This window comes from Festucalex cinctus, chromosome 1, assembly GCF_051991245.1.
Source record: "Festucalex cinctus isolate MCC-2025b chromosome 1, RoL_Fcin_1.0, whole genome shotgun sequence".
Classification (NCBI taxonomy): Eukaryota; Metazoa; Chordata; class Actinopteri; order Syngnathiformes; family Syngnathidae; genus Festucalex; species Festucalex cinctus.
In genome coordinates, this window is record NC_135411.1 from 59,933,767 (window position 1) to 59,954,173 (window position 20,407).

The following is a 20,407-nucleotide window of genomic DNA, read 5'->3' on the forward strand; positions in this document are numbered from 1 at the left end:
TTTGACTGAAAGTCAACATTTGAACACTAAAATTAAATTTAAAAATTGAAAAGAAAACACCTTCCTTTTAAAGAATGTATTTTCCCTTTTATGAGGATGGTGAAATAAAATAAGGAGAAATCTGGTGTTATGAATGCATTGTTGATATTTTATGACTATTATTGCTGTATTACTGAAGGTGTTTGAAATGTTGAGTGTCTCACTTTAGTTCCATGATCCCCTTTCAACTTTTAAGTCCCAGCCCCTTCAAAGGTCTCTGCAGAACCCCTGCTGCAGAGGGACACTCTGGGCAACAAAGTCTGCCCAATTTTAATTAAAAAATGTTAGGGATGCAGCTCTAGTATTTTAACCAAGCTGAACTCTGTTTATGTAGAATGTGTAGTCAACACAAATTATGAATATTTTTATGCCTGTCAAAAACCATCAGTGCTCCATGACATCGGTATCTTGAAATTTGCTCATCAGTTTTCATTTACTGGCTTTCTACTTCCTGTTATCTTCTGCTTGCACCCTTAAACTTTTCTCCCTTATATCAGGTTACTTTTCTTTGTGTTTCAGGCACACAAAGCCTTCTCAGCTCGGAAGATCTCTATTAGCAGTACGTACATCGTCTGTTTGTCTCTTTTTAATGTCTTTGTTTATTTTTATTGCACAGATTCGATCAAAGATTCAGTCTGCTGCAGGGAGGACTCAAATAGTCAATTTCAGGACCTGTGACTTACTTGACTAAAATCTAAAATACTTGAATGAGTTGAATTATATCACTAGACAAGTAATTCAGTTTAGAGTTAAAAATCTGCTGTGTTCTCCACTATCCTAATGAAGAGTTCAAATAAAAAAAATATTGTTAAATAATTTACGTTATAATTATGGCTGTCAAAGTTGAAGCGTTAACTAATTAATTGATCACAACAAATTATTGCATTAATCATGTATTAACACAAATTAATCACACTCTTAATTTTGACCACAATAAATGTGTTAAAGTAAAGAATTTAATAAATGTTTGCGTAGGACTTTCAGAATATTTGTTCATGTCAAACTCTCAGGGTCATTTTTGTCATTTTTTTAAAAAAATTATGCAAGTAATTAACTGATTAGAAAAATAGGCGGATGAGCGAGTGTATTGGATTAAAAAATGTTGAAGACATCCTCATAACGTTAAATGTGAAAAGAATTGACACATAACTGGTACTCTTTAAATTTGGTGGGTAAAAATATGTTGATTAAAAAATCATTTTTAATTAAGCGATAAATCGTGATTAATCCAAATTCTAAGATGATTTAATCTGATTAGAAAAAAAATTTAATCGTTTGACAGCTCTAGTTATAATTTCCTTATTAAAATGTGTTGCTGCAATGGCAGGCAGTAAGTCGTCTCCTGGCACAGGCAGTACAGATGGCGATCAGGAATCTGGAACTGCAGCTGGTCGCAAGAGGAGGTGGGGTTCCAGCACCGTGGTCGCCGCCAAGAAACCTTCCATCAGCATCAGCACAGATTCACTTAAGGTACGAAGAACCATATTGTGACTGACACTCTTACGTCTTGACTGAAAATCGCTCATAAGGTACTTTGTTGCCAGTCTCTGATCCCAGAAATCCGGCCAGGTTCAGGCCAAGATGCCGTTGTGGACCTGCATCCCGAGGAAGTCGTTCTGTCTGATGATGCTGAGGAAGAAGATCAAGGGTCCTCTGAGCAGGACCTTCAGATCCGGCGCACCGTCACCCAGGTAGGATATACAGCTACTTGAATGTGTGCCTTTTGCTGCTAACTTGAATGGCGACGAGCTGACCTCATCTCTCAATGGAAGGAGGTGCCCTCAGACAACCAAGAGAATGGTCAGAAGAGACCATGTGAGGACGTGGAGGAAAATGACATTCAAGTAGACCACAGTTTGACGGAGTCTCATCAAGAGAAACCTGTGGAAGATATGCAAACACAATCACCAGCACAGCCCAGCCCGGACGGAGAAATCAGCACTGGTAATATATATTTTACAGCTTGTGTTTGTTTTTCTTACGTTAAATAAGGGTGTCAGGCGATTACAAATTTTAATTGTACTTAATCACGACCTCAATGGTTAGCTCATGATTGATCACCATTTTTTTTTTATCTGTTCTTAACTCATTTGCTCCCAATAACGTGTAAATATGTTTTTTTTTTTAAATGTTCTAAGTGTCCCAAAGATGTATTTATACGTTTTTTTGTTTTTTATGCTAGAGCATACAGAAGGCTTTGATGAGGCCTCTCAACTGCAAAGAATGGTTGCAGAAATTGTACTTATTACACAAACGGCCAGCAGGTGGCAGCAGAGCAAAGGAGATCAACCAGGGCCATCTAGAAAAACAGCTCAATTACTTACAATTTTGAATAGATTTGTGAAAATTGATGAAACTTAGCTCTCTTCTAATGCTAATTGCTGCAAAACGGAAACAGATAGAAACATACTTTTTTTTTCCTGATGAAAGAAGAGACTTTAATCTTTCTTTTAATAGGTTCCACGCTTTTATAGCAATAGAACACAATATTATGTGGGCCTTGCAAAATCAGTCAAAATCCAGTAAAACAACCCGGAGCGAACGGGACTGCTTCTGTGAAAATGGCTGGGAGTGAATGAGTTAATAATGTAAAATTAAATATACAGTAAAATATTATTTTTTTCAAGTTTCATGCTCTTAACACAAAAGTGTAAAACATTTTAACCTAATAGATATATGGCTGCATCTTTTAGTCATTAATACAGTCATTTCATAATAAAAATTAAAAAAATGTACTGTAAAAAAAACAAGTGTGACATTGATTTGTGTTGCGGTCATTATTCTGCCACTAGATGGCATAATTGCATTTGTAAGATGACTTAGTGCATTTTTCTTTTCATCTAAACTCATTTGCTCGCAATAACTTGTACATACGTTTTTGTTTTTGTTTTGTTGTTTTATGTTTTACGTGTCCTAAAGACGTATTTATGAGTTTTGTTGTTGTTTTTTTATGCTAGAGCATACAGAAGTCTTTGATGCAGCCTCTCAACTGCAAATAATGGTTGCAGAAATGGTAGTTATTGCACAAACGGCCAACAGGTGGAAGCAGAGCAAAGGAGATCAACCAGGGCCATGTTGAAAAAACATTGTCAGACCCAAACGTATTGTGAGGGTCTGCTGGGAACGTCTGGCGGAATCCCCTGTCAGAAAGAGCATCAACTCCCACCTCCGACAGAGCTTGTCCCGGGGGAGGTGGGGGACATTGAGTCCGAATGGGCCATGTTCTGCGCCTCCATTGTTGAGGCGGCCGATCGGAGCTGTGGCCGTAAGGTGGTCGGTGCCTGTCGTGGCGGCAATCCTCGAACCCGCTGGTAAGGGATGCCGTCAAGCTGAAAAATTAGTCCTATCAGGCCTTTTTGGCCTGTTGGACTCCGGAAGCAGCTGACAAGTACCGGCTGGCCAAGCGGAACGCGGCTTCAGCGTTTGCTGAGGCAAAAACTCGGACATGGGAGGAGTTCGGTGAGGCCATGGAAAACGACTTACGGACGGCTTCGAGGAAATTCTGGTCCACCATCCGGCGTCTCAGGAGAGGAAAGCAGTTCACCATTAACACTGTGTATAGTGGCGATAGGGTGCTGCTGACCTCGACTCGGGACGTCGTGAATCGGTGGGGGGGATACTTCGAAGACCTCCTCAATTCCACCAACACGTCTCCTTTTGAGGAAGCAGAGTCTGGGGACTCTGAGGTGGGCTCTCCTATCTCTGGGGTCGAAGTCACTGAGGTGGTTGGAAAGCTCCTCGGTGGCAGGGCCCCGGGGGTGGATGAGATCCGCCCGGAGTTCCTAAAGGCTCTGGATGTTGTGGGGCTGTCGTGGTTGACACGCCTCTACAACATCGCGTGGACATCGGGGACAGTGCCTCTGGATTGGCAGACCGGGGTGGTGGACCCCCTTTTTAAGAAGGGGGACCGGAGGGTGTGTTCCAACTACAGAGGGATCACACTCCTCAGCCTCCCTGGTAAGGTCTATTCAGGGGTGCTGGAGAGGAGGGTCCGTCGGGAGGTCGAATCTCGGATTCAGGAGGAGCAGTGTGGTTTTCGTCCTGGCCGTGGAACAGTGGACCAGCTCTACACCCTCGGCAGGGTCCTCAAGGGTGCGTGGGAGTTCGCTCATCCAGTTCACATGTTTTGTGGATTTGGAGAAGGCGTTCGACCGTGTCCCTCGGGGAGTCCTGTGGGGGGTGCTTCGGGAGTACAGGGTACCGAACCCCCTGATACGGGCTGTTCGGTCCCTGTACGACCGTTGCCAGAGTCTGGTCCGCATTGCCGGCAGTAAGTCGGATTCGTTTCCAGTGAGGGTTGGACTCCGCCAAGGTTGCCCTTTGTCATCGATTCCGTTCATAATTTTTATGGACAGAATTTCTAGGTGCACCCGAGGCGTTGAGGGGGTCCGGTGTGGTGGCCTCAGCATTGCATCTCTGCTCTTTGCAGACGATATAGTGCTGTTGGCTTCATCAAGCCGGGATCTCCAACTTTCACTGGAGCGGTTCGCAGCCGAGTGTGAAGCGGTTGGGATGAAGATCAGCACCTCCAAATCTGAGACCATGGTCCTCAGTCGGAAAAAGGTGGCGTGTCTTCTCCGGGATGAGATCCTGCCCCAAGTGGAGGAGTTTCAGTATCTTGGGGTCTTGTTCACGAGTGAGGGTAGGATGGAGCGGGAGATCGACAGGCGGCTCGGTGCAGCATCTGCAGTAATGCGGACTCTGTATCGGTCCGTTGTGGTGAAGAAGGAGCTGAGCCAAAAGGCAAATCTCTCGATTTACCGGTCGATCTACGTTCCCACCCTCACCTATGGTCACGAGCTGTGGGTTGTGACCGAAAGAACGAGATCCCGGATACAATTGGCCGAAATGAGTTTCCTCCGCAGGGTGTCCGGGCTCTCCCTTAGAGATAGGGTGAGAAGCTCGGTCATCCGGGAGGGACTCAGAGTCGAGCCGCTGCTCCTCCACGTTGAGAGGAGCCAGCTGAGGTGGCCCCGGCATCTGGTTCGGATGCCTCCTGGACGCCTCCCTGGAGAGGTCTTTCGGGCATTTTTTTTTTTGTCTTGATGAAACAAAATAATTTAATCTTTCTTTTGGTAGGTTCCATGTTTGTTTTTTTAGCAATTGAACACAATATTCTGTGGGCCTTACAAAATCAGTCAAAATCCAGTAAAACAGCTGGGAGCGAACGGGATTGCTTCTGTGAAAATGGCTGGGAGCAAATGAGTTAAGAGCTATCCAATCCTTAACATGAAGTAACGTGAAATTCTGCGCATTTTTAAAATTGTAAAATACAACATGTCCTCAGTCTCCACACACATATGCATGCATATGCTGCGTTGCAACTGGAATTCCCCCAGTACAGGCTTTCCAAGGAAGGGGCATTCATGGTGCATTAAAAAAATTAATGGTGGTAAAGGAACTTTAAATTAAAGATGTATTCAAGGATCTTCTCAAAAAGTAGAAGCCAAACGTCCGTTTGTCACTTTTTTAAAAATGCGCATGGCAGGCATCCTATCAGCTCTCCTGCTCGTCCGCGAGGGTGGGGCCGGGGGAGGGTGCGCATGCTCAGCTAAGAACGAGCACGCACGAGGTCGTTGCGGCAGATTGATTGACGGGATCGAGAACCAATTGTTAAGATGATCCACCCCGAAGATGGAGAGACAAAAGATCCTTGAATACACCTTTAACTAAAAAATAACACACTAATTTTGACACCCCTATTAAATATTATTTTTATAATAACCCATTTTTAAAATAGTAAAATTTAGTCATACTGTCAGAAAATAATTTCTCAGAAAAAAAATATGTTGCAAGAATCAAATGCATCCCTCTGAATTGGAATCCAATGGTGTGTCAGCGATAGATTTCTCCCACTGCCCTGATTCTATTCCCATTCCTCTTTTAGTGGCCACAGGCAACAGCCTCATTCGTCGCTCCATCAGTCAGCAAAGAACAAGTGTGTCCATCACCATTGACGACCCCGTGCGCACCGCCCGCCAACCCTCGCCTCCACGTGGCAAAGTCTCCAGCATTGTTCACGTTAGCAACCTGGTGAGAAATGAATGTCAAATGTAATCAATCACTCATCATGTCTACACATTTTGTCATCAATCTTTTCTCATTTATCATTGAGAAAGACATACCTGTTATAATGTAAGTTACTATGTCCATTACAGCTTTGAGTCTTGGTTGAATACTAATGTATGAATGACTGTGTTATGCATTGAAATTGTTTAGGTAAGGCCGTTTACTCTCGGGCAACTGAAGGAATTGCTGGGCCGAACTGGCACCCTGGTGGAGGACGGCTTCTGGATCGACAAAATCAAATCTCACTGCTACGTCACTGTGAGTTACTTTTAATCATGTGGCAATTTCATGGAACGACTACAAGGAGAGTAAACTCGACACCTCGCTCTGTCTAGTACTCAACTTCCGAGGAGGCGCTTGCTACACGAGACGCTCTTCATGGAGTCAAGTGGCCTCAGAGTAACCCAAAATTTCTTAATGTGGACTTCTGCCAGCAGGATGAGGTAATCAATTTCTTTTTGCGTGTTGAGCATGTAAACTGTGAGTCTGACCACGCCTGTGTTTTGTAGCTGGACTTCCACAAAGGTTTGGGCGCAGCGGAGAAACCTGTCATGGAGGACCAGTGGCTCGTTTCCAACCGTTTCCAAGCGGCGGGCATTCCTCCCCTCCTTTCCAAGCGAGACCAGTGGGCCGAACGCGAGCGGGAAATGGAGCGCAGGGAGAAGGCGCGCTCAGAGCGGGAGTGGGACCGTGACAAGGTGCGGGAGTTTGGGAAAGCGCGGAATGACGGCGAGGGAGGTCCCTGCAGATCACGCTCGAGGGAGAGGCGGCGCAAGGAGAGCGGGAAGAGCAAGGAGAAGAAGACTGAAAAGAAAGGTAACGGACGAGAGGTGACCAGGTAGTACTCGTTAGACGCAAGGCAGACTGTTTGTGTCCGTTTCTGCAGAGAAAGCTGCCGAGGAACCCCCTGCAAAGCTTCTTGATGACCTTTTCCGGAAAACTAAAGCAGCCCCTTGCATCTACTGGCTTCCGCTTACAGATGAACAGGTACAAACACTCACATTTTGTTTTGTTTTGTTTTGTTTTGTTTAACTCTTACTGCCACACATTATCAAAACAAAAAACAAAAAAAGGGAAAAAAATCCCCACAGTGCCAGCCGATTTCGAACATTTTAACTCATCTTTTAAAGCAAACGAATATTGTGTTCTTTTACTACATATACAAGCTTGGTACCACATGAAAGATCACATTCCATTCTTTCAGTAGAAAAAAAAAGTATGTTTCTATCTTATTCCGTTCTTTAATAATCACCATTTGAAAATAGGTAATTTGAGTAATATTGAGCAAAAATTGAAAAGATAAGAAAACAAGCTTTTTGTGAAGATACATTTTCTCTACAACAGTGACTTTGACACTAATATTTTTTTATTTGGTGACACTCTGTGAATTTGATTTAATGTGACAAACGCTTTGATCATTCACGTCATCCTTGAAAACGTTCTATTTAATCAGAATTCATCAGATTCCATGTTTCATTGTAATTTCATAAACCGGCAGCCCATTGGAAAGAGATACAATGATGCCATCTGCTGGCCATATGGGTGGCTTTGATTCCACAACCCATTGACCAGGCAGTGCTGCACTTAGACTTTGCATTGCAAAAAATAAAAAAACATTGACGCCATTTAACGTTTATGGCTGCAAACATCATGATTTTACTAATCGTTATTAAATGCTTTTAGTGGTCCAAAAGTTAACGAGACTTTGAATCATTCATCTTGATTTCAGTTCGCCGAGAAGGAAGCCGCCAGAGCGGAGCGGATGAAGGAACGCGAGAAACGCCTGAAACAGCAGCAGCAAGAGGAGGAGGAGAAAAAAAGGAAAGAGGAGCGCAAGGAGAGAAGCAAAGGTGGAGGTGTCACAACGGGTGACCGGAGCGAGGGGGCAAAAGACAAGGAGCGAGAGAGAGAGCGGGACAGGGACAGAGGTAAAGACAGGGACAGGGAGAGGGAGAGGGACGCTGACAAACACAGGGATGGCTACCGAAGGCCGGGGGCCAGCGGCGAAGGGGGCAGCAGGCGCTCCCGAAGCCGCAGCGACCCGCGAGACAGGCGGCGCTAATCAGCTGATGGAACTGTCTCCATCGACCTCTTCCATCTGCTTTCCTCTACCGCGTGTACTTTGTTCCAACTGAGACCCAGCAAAGGACCAACCCTCTCTCGGTTCTCACCTCCAAGCACATGTACACACACTCACACCTTTGTCTTTGTATCTTCGTGGGGACATCTCATTGACATGATGCATTTCCGAGCTCCTAACCTTAACCATCACGGGGACCAGTCTGGGGGGAATCCGTAAAAACACAGACACACACACATGCAGAAATGTTGAAAGGGGACCAGAAAAGTTGCAGTTTGTCAAGGTTTGATGTATATCGTCTTCATGCATTTTGCCATCACTGTTACTTTTGACTTTCATCCATGCAGCATCGCAGTACGGCACGCTGGGTAATTCCTTATCCTCATCCTCCCCTTCTGACCGAAAGTATTGGTGCCATCATTTGCGCTTTGCCTCCACATTGAACAGGCTTGCACTTTGGATGAGGAGGACTTATTGCTGCATGGTAAACCAACAATCGTCTCAGCCGTCCTGCCTACAGAGACAGAGAAAGTGAAAGCTCGTCTCTTTGCCAAGACGTGCTGAAATGTGGCCAACATGCGGCATTCTGTACAGACATTTTAATCATATGTTTTTAACTGAGGCAGCTTTGGAGTATTTTGATCTTAGGCAATGCAGTGTTCCTCTCTCCAGCTGTTTGGAGAAGAAAAAAAGAAGTCTTCTTGGAGACTGGAGGCGACATTTTTTTTCAGTCGCGCCAAATTCATTTATTATCTCATATATGATCGTTCTCTTCCCTTGAGGTCATCAATGCTCTCACCATGTAGCGCTTACACCGGCCATCGAGGGGAGCTTGTACTATTTTCAGTTTTCTCACCAATGGTTTTAATGTTGTTTTTATTTTACCATTTTAGTACAAATGTGTTTTTTGATTTTTTTTAATTTCTTCTTTGATTACGCCTATCAGTGGTGAATGTACAAATAATTAAAAAAAAAATTGGTAAATGAAAATTGTGGCCTGCCGATGTTTTCTGTTTCCTCCCAATTCGAGGTTGTGGCACAGTTTTCTCAAAAGTAACAACATTTTTCCTGAATGATCTATACAGCAAGCACTGTTCACTGCCTAAATGAAGGATTTCCTCAGTTTACGATGTGATGAACTAATTTACCCAAATCATTGATTGCCATACTTACTAATAGGAATTCTAAGTTCTAACGCCACTAGTGGTTAAGAGAAGATTGTCGTAAACGGAGGAGCCATTGTAACAGCAGTCCGATGCTGTTACACCAGTCGTCCACAAGATGGCGTTCATCATCACAAGATTGTTGTTGAAAATCCAAATACCGACACGTGCTGCAGTCTTGCCAAATCAAAGATGTCTGATGGTGTTCTAATGCTCTTCTATTGAATACGCTCATTTCCTCCCCACCGCTTCCTTGCGTGTAAATCACGAGTTTGCCTTTGCCCCCTTTGTCCTCTCTGCTCCATTTTTCTGCTCTTGACGTTCATCCTGCAGACCACAGTTGAGCTCCTGTGTAATTACAGCCCATTGGTCGCTGAGCATGACATTTTTGTGCCCTGATGCAAGTCCACGCGTCTGGACTGGTGAATCCGCTGCCATCTTATCTGGCAGACAAACAACTAGGGCAGTTCAGACGTCTTTCAAGTATGGAGATAATACAGTTCTAATCGAGACTACATATAGAAGGACGCGTGTACAGGCTAATGATGCAAATACTTTCAGTAAGCTTTACTTAAACAGCTTATTGTATCTTTGCAGTGGTTCATTTTAATGCAAAACAAAATTTCACATGGGGTAAGTTAAATAAGTCGTCCTGTGTCTTTGGTCCTTTGAAAAAGTATACTTTACTTCCCAAACTGATGTTAGGGGACCTCCGGAGTCCATAAGCAGTAGAGTGGGGGCCCACAAACAATTTGCAATATATTCGTTAATAGAAGCACATATAGGGCCCCCATTAAGGCAAACCCAGTTGTCGCCAGAAGCAAACAAGTTCTGCTTGCTTACCCTGTACTACAAAAAAAAAGGAAGACAATGCAAAAGGTAAGGTCAATTTAACAAATATTTAAACAGTATAATTTTCATCTTCATTTTCCACAAAACTGCCAACAAGTTTCCTTTGCCACCAGTCTGCACATGTAGCAAGATGGAATAATAATCCATTGAATGAAAAGGGAAAGAGGAGCCGTCGAAACGATTATTATTATTATTATTAAAGTGTGTGTGAACTGAGACTGACAACAAAAATGGCTTTAAATAATATTTAAAAATAATAATAATTTTTATGAGGGAGGGGCCCTGAAAATCGAGGTAATGTTTGTGTAACAGCTGAGTCCGACTTTGCACATTTAAAAAAAAAAAAAAAGTGTGGGGGAGCAGTACAGCAATAAGCAACGGGAGTCAACCGATGAATTGATAACCTATATTGGCTTTAGCTCCATTAAAACCTCTGATATGATTGTGTTGCATTGTCACATTAATATGACATCCCTGCATTACTGAAATTGCTTTTTGGCCTTTTTTTTTTAGAACAAAATCCATATTTCTTATAAATGTCTTTTAAAAGAGATTTTAAGGCATTTTTCCACAATAAAAGGCATGAGATATCTATTTTCTCACCTGGAAGGGATCATGTAGAATATGATGTATGAAAAAAGATGGAGAATCCCTGTGCCATGCCGTTTGTGTCATTACAGAGTTTTGGAAATATATGATTCCTTTTGCTGAATTCCTAAATTTGCTCACTTTAAAATACATGAACAGTTTTTAAAAAAATATTTTATTATTATTATTATTATTATTATTATTACTAACATTATTATTATTAGGGCTGTAGAGTGCCGATACCAGGTATTGGTACCAGCCTAATTTTAAGGTATGGGTACTCGTGATGGTGGCCGATACCAGTATTGGCTGCACTTCTGGCTGTTTTACGATCAGGAACTAGAAATTAGAGGAATAGAAAACTGCCATTAATTTCTTTAAAATTACCTGTAATTTTTGGATGGAATTTTATGTAATAGTGGTATCGGTATTTGGTATCGGTATTGGTGACTACTTAAGAGTTTAGTATCGGTATTGGTCTGAAAAGTAGTATCGAACATCCCTAATTCACAAATATGGCACTTTACTGTACTTTAATTTATTTAATTCTATCTCCGGTGTAATAACCTTATTTATTGATTGATTGAATTTTTATTTTTTATTTTATTTTTCTTCTTCTTCTTATTATTATTATTATTATTATTATTATTATTATTATTATTATTAATTCAATCTCTGGTGTAATAACCTTATTGATTGATGGAATTTTTATGTTTCATTTTATTTATTATTATTATTATTATTATTATTATTATTATTATTATTATTAATTCAATCTCTGGTGTAATAACCTTATTTATTGATTGATTGAATTATTTTTTATTTTATTATCTGTTCTCATTGCTGCGGGACATGTCAATTTCCCAGAGGGAGCCATCCCAAAGGGATCAATAAAGTCAAGTCTAAGTCCATTATTATTATTATTATTATTATTATTATTATTATTATTATTATTATTATTATTATTATTATTATTATTGTTGTTGTTGTTGTTGTTGTTGTTGTTGAAATTGAGTATTATTATTATTATTATTATTATTATTATTATTATTATTGTTGTTGTTGTCGTTGTTGTTGTTGTTGTTGTTGAAATTGAGTGTTCTTTATTATAAAAATACTGTATTTGTCCAAAATGCATACCCCTGTCTGAGAGTACTGTCTGGAAGATACACAGTGTTTTTTTTTGTGTGTGTTTTTTTTAAGCAGTATTCTGACAAAGTCTCCGATCGGTCAGGAACTAGAATAGAGCTGTAAGCTGATTTCCCTGTAATGAGCTAGCCATTAATGTCTCTATTTGGCCTTCTCAAGTATGACACTGGTGTCCACGTCCTGGCAATGAGCTCATGGTCATGTCCAAATATGGTTCTTGCCTGTTTTATAACCTCGCCAATTTCCTGGCAATGTGTATGTGTGAAGTCGAGTTTGTGAACTTTATTTTTGTGTGCGTCTACAGGTGTCTCTTCCTAAATGCTTTGCTTTCCTGAAAGTATGTGCCTTGTTTTGGTTAAACTTGTGTGTCTCAGCTGCTTCAAGTTGAGCTGTGGCAGTTCTCCATTTGATCATCATTAGAGCACATTACTCATCTACTTTTGGGAGACTTTTGAAATTTAGCAAAATTTCGCTCATCTGGATGTATTTAAATCGGGTTTACAAGAATAATAAAGAAAATAGACACTACAAACTGCCCTTTATTTGGGCATTCCTGATTAAATGCCCCCCAAGGCACTCACCACAAACAAAAAAATGACAACAACAGTTTGTCACTGCTATCAATAATCTTAAAAAATCATTGTGAGTTGCTCGTGAGGTGTCCAAAAGACTCAAAGATCAACAGGTTCACAAATTAGAGGGAGTCAGCAACTCATGTAGCACCACCAACGGACCACCTGCATTTGGTCCAGATTTGGGGTCAACGGTACAGACCAGTCAGCTGAGCTGAGCAAGACCACTCTTGGTAAGAAGTATGCCATAAAAGCAATATTCTTTCGCCCTGTAAGCAGCCCCCTCCCACGCATCCCTCCCCTCCACGGTGAAACCGCATCGGTCTTCGTGTGCATCAACACACCCACGAAGCTCCTCTTTCAAAGACAACCTCTCATGTGGCCTCTTTGATACATCTTATAGATTCCCTCTCATCGCGAGGCCAAGCTGGGAGGAAACACGAGAGGAGACGCGATCAAATCAAAGCCATCTTGTCACACTGATTTTGGCCTCATACAAACCCCTCCAGTCGCCCTTCTTTGTGATGACATCTTTTTACTTATGGAAACCAGATGCGGCGGCAGTAAACGCAGAGTTGTGGGGAGAAAGGGGAGGAAAAAAAAACGTGCACCAGGTTTGCAGGATAACTCGTGATCCGAGTGAAAAGGGCTCAGACATGAAATGAGTCCACTATCTTCACTAGTTCCCATTGGGGAGGGGGTTTCTTTGTGGATAAGACTAGGTCAGGAGGAGGCCAGTTGGCCTTGGAGCACAACCAGGAAGGAGAGAGCCTGAATCAGCATGTCATGTCAGAGGTGTTTTCCTGCCGGGCTTTGGGAAAAAACCAGGCCGCATGAGGCAGACGGTTTGGGGGAAAGAAAAAGTCCAATGTTGATTGTTCAACTTCCTTGCACCTGCTTTTTTTTTGTTTTTGTTTTTTGTTCACCCACACAATACCTCCCTCTGCGAGACTGCACCCACTACACCACACCCAACACAAAACCTCCTTTTCGCTTTTGACTGTTAAAATTCATCTCCGAGCGGCTAGTGGTGAGTGAAAGTGCACTGTTGAGAGCATCTTCTATGGTAAACCATGAAATAAATCACCCATATAAGCCACACAGAATATTCACTATGACATTTTAAATTCTTGCACACGAGTTACAACTACTTGAATATCAGATCTAGTACAAGAGCTTTTGTGGCCAAGTGATTAAGCTCATCACCTGCCACCATTCAAGATCATCTCCATTTCTCAACTGCCAGTATTCAGTCATTAAGGTTGCCAAAAGAACTGGAGCCAACCCGATCTGAGTTATATCAAATCTAAGATTACAAAAACATAGAATGAGCTGTAATGTAACTAGGGCTGTTCATGAATCGATGGTGATTCAAATGGGAATTCAAGAATCTAACTTTGCACTCAGATCATAATGAAATGGCGTAATATGTGTACTGTCTCTTTAAGTGAGAGCTCAATGTGTGTGACGTAGCTGTGTGGTGAGTGCGCATGCGTCATGTAGGGGCGGCAAGCGGTTTCGCCAATCTAATAACTTGGAAGTGGGTTCCATCAGACATAATTGGATACTGTACACATTTATGTGAATACTAGCTAGTTAGCCAGCTAACAAGCTTTCAATCAAAGCAGTAGGCCTACAGTCAAAATAAATCCCATCTTTCCAGTGTATTAACACCTCTGTCGTTAGCCTCTCTCTCACCCGATTAAGAAAAAAAATGAAAGCTGGTTGAGAGAATGCCTCTTCAGCTAGCTAGCATTAGCTTTAGGATGACTGATGCCCGTCACTGTGGAGAATTGTATTATGTACAACACCAATATATGCAATAACTGTCTTGGATCACAATGCATTTAAAGTGACACTGTGAAATCTTTAGCGCCATCTAATGTTGAACTAATGGGGTATATGGGACAGAAGAGGCGGGACTTCCGACTTTCGTGAATTTGCACTATATATATTGTCAGTCTAGTAATCACTAATTATATTACATGGCAGGAGGCTGACATGTTTTGCCGCCATTTTCCTGCTACGGATGCCCAAAGGACAGTTTTGAAAATGTAGTTAGCCCAGGTGGTGGATGCATCAGTTGGACAATGTGTTGATCGCCGCTTACCTGCCACAGCAGAGGCCTGCAGGTGGTTGTTGCTGAGTCCTGTGATCTTTTTTTTTTTTAAACTAGCATCTCCTACTTGCCGCTCTTGTTAGCCACTCCAGCCTATGGCTCTGACTAAATCTCTTGTCACTCGTCTTTCAGAATCGTTCACAGTACTTCACCCCGGTTGCCAAGTCGCCATCACTCGCTCGTTCGCTCACGCAAAATAAAAATTTACCTTAGCGTCGACCACGCCCGCATGACCTAGTAAACCAATCAAGACACAAGATGTGTCGGCATGAGCGTTTTGCTGCGAGCAAACAAAGCAATTTAGCTCCCGGTGGTGCATTGTGTGGTTATCCAAAGCCAAGAAAGAAAAAAGATCAATAAAAATGGTTAAACTGTATAAGTGATAGCTGTTATCCCGATCGACCTGCTGTAGTCATGGCCTGTGTAAGAGAGACACAAGAGAGACATGTACTGTCTGGTTTAATCCCTTCCCTAAACCCTCAAATACTACGAAAAATGTCATCAGACTTTGTGGAAGACCACACGACCAGTCGAATCCCTCCAATATGACCAGAAACTACTACGTCTGCACTAAGGGAATGTTCTCCATTGTTGTTTTTAGCCAAAGGCTAATGATAGCTCCGGGTAGATAACCTTCCACGCATTTGTTGACTAATCTCCACCCTTGCGTCCCCCAACAGGGTGTCTCAGTTCTCTGAAATCTTTGGCCAATGGAGCACTACATACTCGCACCTGTCAACGGGAATGCGCAACCGAGGGGCACAAAGGCGGAAGCGTAGGACAGCGGTCCACACGTCGCAAACAGGAACCGGAAACAAAGCTGATGTGTGAAACCCGGTAGTCGGAAGTCCCGCCTCCTCCGTGACATATACCCATAGGACTGACATGTGTCAAGATCCAGTCCAGAGTCCTGCATGTTTTCGAGGTATCTCTATAGGTCGCTTGCACATGTCGTCACTTCCGCCTCGGATTTCTCGTAGTCGCCATGCTGGGTGGCCTCCATTTACGTAGCGATTCGGTCTAACACGTATCTATCACGTTTGTTTTCTGCGATTAAAATGGTACATTGTTGCTGCATCGTTGGCTGTTCGAACAAAGCCAAGGGGGAAAATGGTCGGTCTTTTTTCCGAATTCCGAAAATAATTAGGAACCAGGGCCTGGAGACAGGAGTGCGGACTCCGGAGGGAAGTCGTTACTTTGGGCTCGTGTGTGCAGCGATCACTTTGTGAGCGGTAAGCTTGTTTACCTTTATTTAATGCATGAGGATTAATAACGTTTCGACCGCCCATATATGGGCAAGTTGCTTATGTTTTGGATTCATGAGCAAGCAAGTTCGGTAGTACAAGCTGGCTAGCGGACGTTAGCCGAAAGCTAACATCGAACATTTTCACCCAAGTAGTGCCAGTGCAAAGTGTTTACTGCTGAAATTGGATTGATTAGTCTTGGGCTTTTAATGCCGATAACATGTTTTTTGGTGGCAAAATGTAAACTTGGAAAAAAAAAAGAGAAGGGGCTGATGCAAGAAAACAGACCCCCGGGGGTGATGCAAGAAAACAGACCCCCGGTAGCCTACACATCATGCTAAAGAACTTATTCACGGCCACCCTACTGCAGTAAAATAACCAGTCTTTCCATATTTTATTTGTTTATATATTTGTTTATTTTAACAGGTCGCCCTGCGCCCGTTTTTCTGTCCAATCATCCCGACTGGGCTCCAACATTAAAGTTGGGTCCCACGTTACAACATCTATGTCTCAGCCCAGTCGGTGCCAAGATATGAACGTGCACAGGAGAGACAAGCAAAGAAAAGACGACTCGAAGTGGCAGAGATTGTTGCAGTTATGCAGCCAGATGGCTCCAGTAACCTGTACCCTCAAGTACTGCTGACATCATTGACTCTGGTATGCCACTCAGAATTCATTACATGATATATTGTATGCATGAGTGAATGTATGCGTTTGTTTGTGTGTGTACACGCACCTTATATTTTAGAGACATTTGGAAGTGTTTATAGAAATAAGTATTTGCCTGTAGCAATGTTCATACATTAAAAAATGCAACAAAATGTGTACATTTCTTTTACACTGACAAAAAAACTATACTACTTTACTATATTAAACCTATTACTGGTACCGTATTTTTTTGTGATTTTTTCTTTATTTTTTTCTTTAGGGATCTCATGCCACACCGACTTGATTGCCAATGACATGATGGAAACGAAGGCGAGCATCAAAGCATTGGAGGAGGACAACATGCGACTGTTTGTTTGGCGCTAATAAAGGCAGCGTTTATACAAATTCTATTGTTGGGTTTGTTTACAAAGCTATACATAATACAAATGACAGGATTTGACTCAATGTGCAATATGGTCCCTCTTAAAGTAATGGCATAAATCTCTATTATTTCTAAAAGCACAAAAAATGAGGTGAATAATGATTAGATGTAGTAATTTCAGGGTTAATTAATGTAGTTTATTTTAGCACAGGTGCCTACCATCCTGAGATGACGGTATGATGTAATGTTGATGGGGTACGCAATGACTTTCATTATGCTATGTACAGAGGAAAAAGTTGCTCTCTTTTAAATTTGTTTAATGTAAGACAAGTACCAGTACTGTGTTACAGTTTTCCCAATAATCCTTGTTTCACACTTGTCACAAAACCACTGTCCTTTTGGCAGTCTAGATTGGCACACTTCAAGTGATATCATTTGATTTTACAATCTGCTGCAGCACAAAAAAACTACTTTATTCCGCATCTTTGAAGTACATGAGCAAGTGGTAGGTGACAGCGGCTGAGCAGGAACACTGGAAGTCCACTGCTGATCTAGTAAATGCTCTCCCGAGCAGTTCAGGTAAGGAGGGGATTTTGGGAAAAAAAAACTCTGGCTTTTCCAACTGGCCAAAACGAGCGATCTGGGTGGACTCGCTCAATCACACTTTGTCCACACCACAAAGTCGCAGAAGTCCTGTCCAGTTAAACTCATCTGTGCCTGAATCTGAAAATATTACAAACATTGTAATGAAAATATGAAACATAGAATTAAATAAGAAACTACAAAAAGTAAAGCCATACATACCTGGTAATACTATTGGTGTTGTCGTGACAAGTGATGGGAATTGTTGCCATCTGGCACCAGACAGAAATTGGGTGTTGTGACAGCCTCCTTAACCGTGAGATCATAAGAAAAGGTGTCAGTATGCTCAGTAGTTACCATGAACACGATTTATTGTACTGGAAACTGAAACTAAAAATACGTCCTCTGAGAGTGGTTAACCTTAACCATTTAGAATAAGTTGATTAAGTAACATGTAACTAGTGAAAGGGTAGCATTAAATTTAATTAAGCCACGGGGAGGCTGTGCATAGTTACTTTTTATTCTTATACGCTCTGCCATATTTGCCTGTTATAAAATTATTAGAAAAACCACATCAGGTAAAGCCAGCTGTGCATGTAAACACAATGATAACAGGAAGCCTGAGAACAAATCAACATTTTTGTGTGCAGAATTACCAACACCATGTGGTTTACTTACGTGCAACAGTTTCTTCTGATGCGATGTTAAAGTTTACACTCTGTATCCACCCGCTTACAAAATAATTGTAAGCCTCCGGGGATTTGTTGGCGTGTTATGGAGCATGTTGTCAACACGAGGTAGGGAAAGATGTCCAGAGATGTCACATTTGGCCAGCAAGCTTTCTCCGTCAAAAAAAAAAATCACCCTTGGTCAGGACGTAATTAGGATCAATCCCGCCACACAGAGACACCTTCTGCCTGTATCGTTGTTTTTGATCTTCCGGTAAATCGTGAAAATACTGCGAAAATGACATCAGGTTGATAAGCTCTACCGTGTAACTCGCGAGTGTACCTTGTGAACCGGCGGACACCCAATATGGCGCCCGAAGGAAAAACTCCCATGATGCATTACGATGTGCAAGCGACCTATTCCAACACACCTGATTCAATGATCAGGATAATTATCAGGCTCCTGCAGAGCTTGCTGATGAGCTTAAATGTGAGTCAGCTGTGTTGAAAGTGGGAAACCTCAAAAACCTGCAGGACTGCGGCCCTCGAGGGATTCAGTTTGACACCTATGGATTGGCGGTAGGCTTGCAAAGTGTGGTCACTCAATGTGCTTCGAAATGCATGCGCTTCGGCTGCTTTCTACTATATAGCGACATCTAGTGGTCAACTATTACACATTGTCATTTTAACGTAAGCCATTTTAAAGTTAAAAAGTAAAACTTTTGGGTGTTGCAGGAGTTAAAACGACTAAAAACTACTTTATGCTGATATATAAGTGCACGCTATTGACCATTTCATTCAATCATTTTAATCAAATTGGATCTGTCTGACTATGATGTTCCCAGAAAAGTGTAAGATGTGAATCAATTGCTGAAGTTAACACAAATGGCAATTGGTCGCCCTGATTATCTGATGACCAACGCGGGTTTTAGTTTGCCTTTTCCCCAAAGTCAGCTGGTCCTATTTAATCTTTGCTGTAAAAATAATGTAAAGGACAATGATAGCAAACCCCGTGTTCCTGTTTGTGGTCATGGTGCACGTGTCAGGATGTGGCAGACCCTAAACAGATGCAAATGAAATCCATGTGTAGCCTATGAGGCAACTCGCCAGTATCCTTTCAAACTACCTCACCCGACGTCCTTGTTGACAGGCAGAGTTCAACAGTCATTCTCATTTTAATTGGGAAAATACCCTCTGTGAGCTTGTGCTGCCATTTTCACATTTATATATGGGTTGGCCAGCATATGTATGAGGCACAATGGACCAGAGCAGAACCTCATCCAATGGGAAATTTCCACTCATCAGTCGGCAGGCCAAATACATTAAACTGAAACAGGAAGTGTCCTGCAACGAGGAAAGAGCTCTTTAAAAGACTTATTAATGAGGTTTGTGACATGACACGGGGCCACATTGCGACTTTCCAGATGGGCAGAGTATAATCTTGCAACATTTTTCATTTTGTTTTATCTTGGTCGCAAAAGCGACTAATTTTCTAGAGAGAAAAACTTCTCCAGTTACGCAGTCGGAAAATAAAAAGAAACTATGCAAAAGTTGTGCTGATTCTTGTATTTACTTTTCAGAATCAGCAAAAACAGAAAACACACTTGAGAGCTAGTACTACTTTTCTTGCTTGCGCATTAAGACACAATGTATGCAAGCAATAATTGTTGGCCACTTTGACCTAATTAATGACATCCGCACGGGTGGCCAGCCGTTGCCAGGTCCTGCTGTGCATGTGATCCTTGCGATGCAGTTGGAATTCCAGATGTAGCTCATGGAATTCTGCACCGTTTCTGGTCTCCAAATGTGACTTAATCCCCCCCCCCAACCACACCACACATACACACACTCCTCCTCCGTCCTGCAAACAGCCTCGTGACTTGCCCCACTCGCCCCAGCCCTGACTCTTCAAAACACTTCAGCAAAGTAGAGACAACTGGGCGCCCAATTTTATTGTTGTTGTTTCATTTTAAGAGTGGGGTGGGAGGCATTAAGAAAATTGTTCCTGATTGTTACTCCATTCAAGTTGTATTGCTGTCATAACACATGACAGATTTGCTTACACACCGCACTGTCTTTCACATTTATGGCGACGCCTATGTGACAGTTTTTTGGTCATTTTGAAGTGGGGTGACGCCTAAACTTGCTGTTTGAACTTTTATTGGCTCGTGATGGAAAGCAATCATCACCGTATAACTGGTTGAATGCACATACAGTACAAATGCTGAGTACATGTATCAGACTACATTAAT

The 20,407-nt window shown here is 42.1% G+C and overlaps 1 protein-coding gene and 2 long non-coding RNA genes across 4 annotated transcripts in view; 2 read left to right on the forward strand and 1 right to left on the reverse strand.

Annotated features, from left to right (window-relative positions):
* acin1a (apoptotic chromatin condensation inducer 1a) overlaps window positions 1-9,178 on the forward strand; it is a 34,909-nt gene extending 25,731 nt beyond the window's left edge. Inside the window, exons 9-18 of one of the 2 annotated variants that reach the window (XM_077498091.1) lie at window positions 559-598; window positions 1,367-1,509; window positions 1,584-1,730; window positions 1,812-1,983; window positions 5,927-6,072; window positions 6,259-6,366; window positions 6,444-6,551; window positions 6,618-6,924; window positions 6,995-7,095; window positions 7,838-9,178. In XM_077498091.1, coding sequence (XP_077354217.1) covers window positions 559-598; window positions 1,367-1,509; window positions 1,584-1,730; window positions 1,812-1,983; window positions 5,927-6,072; window positions 6,259-6,366; window positions 6,444-6,551; window positions 6,618-6,924; window positions 6,995-7,095; window positions 7,838-8,170 — 1,605 coding nt within the window. In that variant the 3' untranslated portion in view covers window positions 8,171-9,178. The remainder of the gene's footprint in view (window positions 1-558; window positions 599-1,366; window positions 1,510-1,583; window positions 1,731-1,811; window positions 1,984-5,926; window positions 6,073-6,258; window positions 6,367-6,443; window positions 6,552-6,617; window positions 6,925-6,994; window positions 7,096-7,837) is intronic. The other variant, XM_077498099.1, reaches the window with a different exon arrangement.
* Window positions 9,179-15,574: 6,396 nt separating this feature from the next.
* LOC144004168 (uncharacterized) lies at window positions 15,575-17,056 on the forward strand. The gene is made up of 3 exons (XR_013279231.1): window positions 15,575-15,863; window positions 16,302-16,532; window positions 16,804-17,056. It is a non-coding gene; the product is annotated as an uncharacterized LOC144004168 (long non-coding RNA).
* On the reverse strand, window positions 16,305-18,570 carry LOC144004221 (uncharacterized). Its single transcript, XR_013279242.1, has 3 exons — window positions 18,166-18,570; window positions 17,710-17,796; window positions 16,305-17,628 (listed from the first exon to the last, which is right to left on the reverse strand). It is a non-coding gene; the product is annotated as an uncharacterized LOC144004221 (long non-coding RNA).
* Between the last annotated feature and the right edge of the window lie 1,837 nt (window positions 18,571-20,407).